General features: G+C 37.0%; 1 protein-coding gene across 1 annotated transcript; it reads right to left on the reverse strand.

The window, feature by feature from the left end:
• Nucleotides 1–382: 382 nt before the first annotated feature.
• On the reverse strand, nucleotides 383–1,597 carry LOC103582315 (putative upstream-binding factor 1-like protein 1). Its single transcript, XM_008563950.1, has one exon. It carries the CDS (start codon nucleotides 1,595–1,597, stop codon nucleotides 383–385), a length of 1,215 nt encoding a protein of 404 aa, XP_008562172.1.
• Between the last annotated feature and the right edge of the window lie 3,608 nt (nucleotides 1,598–5,205).

Below are 5,205 nucleotides of genomic sequence, written 5' to 3' on the forward strand. Positions count from 1 at the left end.
CAGACCAGAAAGTTACAGGAAGATAACATAGGTGGGGATTTTGCTAAGTACAGTTTAACCAATTTAACAAAAGAAGCTGGTAACATTCAGTAAGATGACATTCTATAATGCAATTTGCAACAAAAGCTTTATTTTAGCAAACATTCTCTTCTTACAGCAATTTCCCGTATCTTTACATATCAATCAGTAACCTGTCTGTCTTTGAATCAGCAATCTTGCTGTGTTACAATTCTTTATCTTACAACAGAGACTATACAGCCTGGGGTAAATTTCCTGTCCTTTGCAAGGTCAATATTTGAAACTGCAAGGCTTTGGAAAACCAGGCCCTGTGAAGTGCATTTGCTTTATACATGCTTCACAACCCTTCATGTATGAACAAAGCTCAGATGGAGACTGAATCTGAGTCCCCTGAGGAAGATGAGCTGGAGCCACTGCCCTCAGATTCATCCTCTTCACCTTCATCTTCACTGCCATCATCCTCTTCCCCGTCTTCCTTCTTATTCTCTTCTGATCCCCATGAGGGATGATAATTGACTTGAAAATTCTCTGGTGATGCTGTCCCCAGAACCTCCAGTCCCTGCTCCTTTCCAAGTCCTTCCTGAAGACTCTTTGCTGGTAAGGACTGCAGATTGGTTCGTCTAAACTTGGGGTTTGGGCCTCCTGTTGTGGGCCTATTCTTACGCTTAGTATAGGTTGCCTCTTTGTACGCAACATATTCCTTGGGAGACAGACTCTTGAGCCAGAGATCCAGGTCCACCTTGTACTGTTTCTGTAGCTCCTCAGCCTGGCTGCTATAATGTTCCTTCAGGCCCTGTGGGATGCGCTGCCAGCATCTGCCAGTCTCCACCATCCGCTGTCTTAGGGTCAAATGTTGCAGCTCCCTACTCGACCACGAATGTTGGTGAAACTTGTGGTATCCATTCATAGGGGGCTTCCAGGGTTCTCCATGGAATTTCATCTTCTTGGAAAATTCATCAGTTTCTGAAGGAGACCTCACTTCTTTCACATTTCTCTGAAACTTCTGTTGGGTTTTGATTTGGCTCCTCTTGGGGACACCAGAATTCTTGGAGTCCTCAACTAGATCAGGGTGGTCTTTTCTGAACTGAGCCAGTTTTCCCTCAAACTCTTGCTTCCCCTTTTGGAAATCCTCAATATATTTCTGCTTTATCTGCTTTGGAAGCTCCTTGTACTTCTCAGACAGCAACTTGTTCAGCTCCTGGTTGGTCAGCTCAGGGTTCCTTTGAGAGTACTGAGGCCAGTTTTCCTTGACAAAGTGGTTATATGCAGTTAGGGGCTTCTTTGGGAAGTCTGGATGTTTCTTGCAGTTTTTGCTTTTGTAGGTATTTTTAATGTGCTCCTTAGCTTCCAGGACTAATTCTTTCAAAGCATGGAACTTCAAGTTAACTGAAATCTCTAACCACTTGAGCTTACATATTTCTCCAGAAAAATCTTTAAAAGCTACTTTTTCCCAGTATAGATGTGATTGGGTTGTTTTAAACAAATGACTGTTATTGAACAGGAGATTATTCTCCATGGATTCCAGTAAACTCAGAATGTCTTCATTGGACCAGTGGTCTTGTCCTCTGGGCAATACCATTTCTCGGTCTTCGGGTTGCTTATTAAGTTCTAGTCCTTCGGATATCTCAGCAGGAGCTCAAACTTCACTCTCAAGACTCAACAGATGATTTATTTCTGGAATTCCTGCAATATGTCTGATTCTATATTTCTTTGGAGAAAGAGGAAAAAAAAGTTACTGACTTCTTATGGAATGAATGAGGAAAATTACACCCCACTTGTAATATACCCATTCTATCATTAATTTACCATTAACAATATACAGTAAATGGAAAATTGCCTACTTTTAAATAGAAATTTATGTTTGTCTTTCATATGCTACATTTAAAATATTGAAAATATGCACCATCACTGCCCCCGCACTCCAGCCTGCCTTCTGCCAAATTTCACCAGAGCCTATCTTCAAGGGAACTGAAGAAGTCAAACACCAGGCCACTCACTCAAGAAACTTCAGATAACAGTAAAGCCCTGGAGACAGAGAGCAAAACATTAAAATGATAGCAGAATGGCTAAAAGGGAAAGAACATTCACCTTGTGGTGCCCTGAGAATGGCCACTTATTAAGTGCAGACCAGATGCCCACAAATAAAGATGCAATTGAAGAGCTGGAACTAGAATGAGACAAGTTACTGATCTCCTCACCACATGCATCCACCTGTGGTCTTTTTATGGGTGGCACATAAATCTGTAGTAAATGGCTGATTGATAATTTTTTTTGGAATGAATGCTTTCTGATGAACCATACTGCTTTTCAAACAGAAAAAATTAATGAGCATTATAAAACATTTCCAATTTTACTTGGTTAACTCTTCCTGATATTCAAGTCTCAGGAGAAGTTTTGCCTCCTCTAGAAAGTTCCTCCCATATGCATGGCACTTAATAAGAACTTCAACACTGAGCAAATCTGACAGCTACTATTTTCTAACCAAACTTGTCTTCTAGTGTAACATCTCTGTACGTGTTTCTCAGATCACTCCCCAAATTCTCATAACACTTTTAATAATCTTTCAGAATAATCTTCTATTCTAAGACTAAGCCTCACATATACCAATTTGCATACAAATACAGTGCATAAAACATTAGATAAAACCATATATTTTGTGAATGGCAAAAGAGTAAGAGAAATATAACATGCGCCTTCAGAAAAAGAATATGCATAAGATGGGAAAGAAAACTTCAGACCTAAGAGTCAAAAGAAAGGGGAAATTCACAGAATGAGCTTCTGAATATCTGAGAAGAGTACTTTTGAGAACTATTTTTAATTCTTAGTAAGTGTAAAAGGATATAGGTTTTGAATAACATCTAAAAATTTACTGGAATAGTGACGATCCTAATAGTTATAATAATATCATATAAATACATATGTCAAAAATAATAGATTAAAATATTCTAAAAGATTAAAAGCAGAAAGCTCATATTTGATATAGAATAGGGAAAAATCATAGCCTGTGATATAAAAAAGACTTTTGGAAAATTCTTCCATAATGACTGAAGACATAAATAAAAATAATTAAAAATTGCAAAAAAAAAGTGCTTTGAAATAAATCAAGTGTGGAGGATTCAAATTAAAGTAAACTAAAAATGATTGACCATTTACGTTAAAATACAATACTATTGATACTATTTAATCAATGTCAGAAAACCAAAAATAAGAACAAACATTACTAGAGAGAGAGAGTAATAAGTAAAGGTAACATTCATGTAAAAACAGAAAAAGGAATGAAGCTATCCAATACCTAGTGTTCTTATAAGAGAAAGAAGAGGAAGGTTTGAGACAAAGGCACAGGGAAGACCATGTGGAGACAGAGGCACAGTGGAGTTATGCTGCCACAAGACAATAAAAGGCACAGGTTGGCAGCAGCCACCTGAAGCAGGAGAGAGGCACTGGCTGGAGTTTCCCTCGGAGCCTCCAGAGGGAACCAACCCTGCTAACACCTCGCTTTTCAACTTCCGGCCTTCAGAACTGTGAAAGAATAAATTACTCTTGTAAGCTACTCAATTTGTGATAATTCGTTATTGCAGCCCTATGTAAATAATACACAAATGTTTTACAATTACTATCTCATTTTCCTCCTCACAACTCCATGAAGTGGGTTTACTACTATTATTCCATTACAGAGATGATGAAAGTAGAAAAACTAAGAATTTATATAACTTTCCAAACTTGTAGAATAGTTAAAAAAATAATAATAATAACAGGAGACTGTTTAAAAGAACATTCAGAGAGCAAAATAGATTTTGTAAATTAAAAATACCATAACAAAAATAAAAACTTCAAAATAATATTAGAAATACAAAAGTGAGAAATTTGATTAACAACAGGAGATTGTAAAATTATGAGTTAGAAAATCAGAAAACAGACTCAGGTGGTTCAAGATAATGTAATGAAGGGACTAAAATAATGCTGTCACCAAGGTGAAGAGGACCATCAAGGTAAGGCTCTCGAGTCTAAAAATAGGGGAAGCTGTTTCCACTCACAAACCTAGAGGGGGAAAACCAACCCTAGATGAATTGGAGGGATCACCTGGTGGGCATGTAAATCTTGCAGAGAGATTGAGGATGAGGTGGCAGGTCTAGTGAAAGTTGGAAAAATGAATAAAAAAGAAATATAACAACAGCACTTCTTATGGCTTAGCTATGATTTCATTTTGCAGAGACACAATAATTGATAGAATAATTAAACCAAAACTCATGATGTAAGTATATTGGGAAGATAAGAGAAATGGAAAATGTGTATGTGTGTGTGTGTGTCTGTGTATCTGGGAGAGTTTAAGGAAAGAACTAAATCTCTCACTCCTTTTAAAAACTAAATCCCTCACTCCTTTTAAAGTCAGTAAACATTTTTCTACATTAAGAAATATCAAAACGAGCATATTATTTAGAATTATATAGTCTGATTGGGACTGTTTTGTCAGGCATATGAAGAGGAAGAAAAAATCTCTCTCTCATTAGAAGCTCACATATACCAACAAATAAAACATCAATCGAAAATCACCATTGTGGTGAAATGTGCAGGTTCTTTGTGAGATGACAGGAGGAAGCAGTTTGTGTTTCGCCCATTTTGTCTTCTGCACTTGTACGCAGAAATACTCTCATTATTACCCGTGGGCAGAACGTTAGAAAAATAGCTATACACAGACATGCTAAAATTAGACACCCCCCCATAATTTACAAAAATAAACTATTTCCCAAAATTAGTGAGCAAAATTAGTCATCTTTCTTCCTTTCTTTCTTTTTTTGTGGCGACAGGCCAGAACAGGGATTGAATCCTGGTGTTATCAACACCATGCTCTTAATCAGCTAAGCTACCCCGCCAGTCTCAAATTAGTCACTTTCAATGCTTTCTTTTATTTAAAAACTTCACAACATATACCCCGATACTAAATAATTGATTAGTATTGCATCAATCTTGGTTAGAACACAACCTTTCATTCAATACTCTTGCATTTAAATAACCTTAGTGTAAAAGGTACCCATTGTTGAGAACAGATCAATATACTCCACAATGACATCAGACTTACTATCCAAAGGTCATCCACATGTGGAAATATGTAAACCCCAAGTTAAAATGACAAGCAGTGTCATTAAATATATTGTGCTTTTAAAATAAATGACTGTAGGGAATCAGAAT

The sequence above is a fragment of the Galeopterus variegatus genome, unplaced genomic scaffold (genome assembly GCF_000696425.1).
Source record: "Galeopterus variegatus unplaced genomic scaffold, G_variegatus-3.0.2 Scaffold15685, whole genome shotgun sequence".
In the NCBI taxonomy this organism is placed as follows: domain Eukaryota; kingdom Metazoa; phylum Chordata; class Mammalia; order Dermoptera; family Cynocephalidae; genus Galeopterus; species Galeopterus variegatus.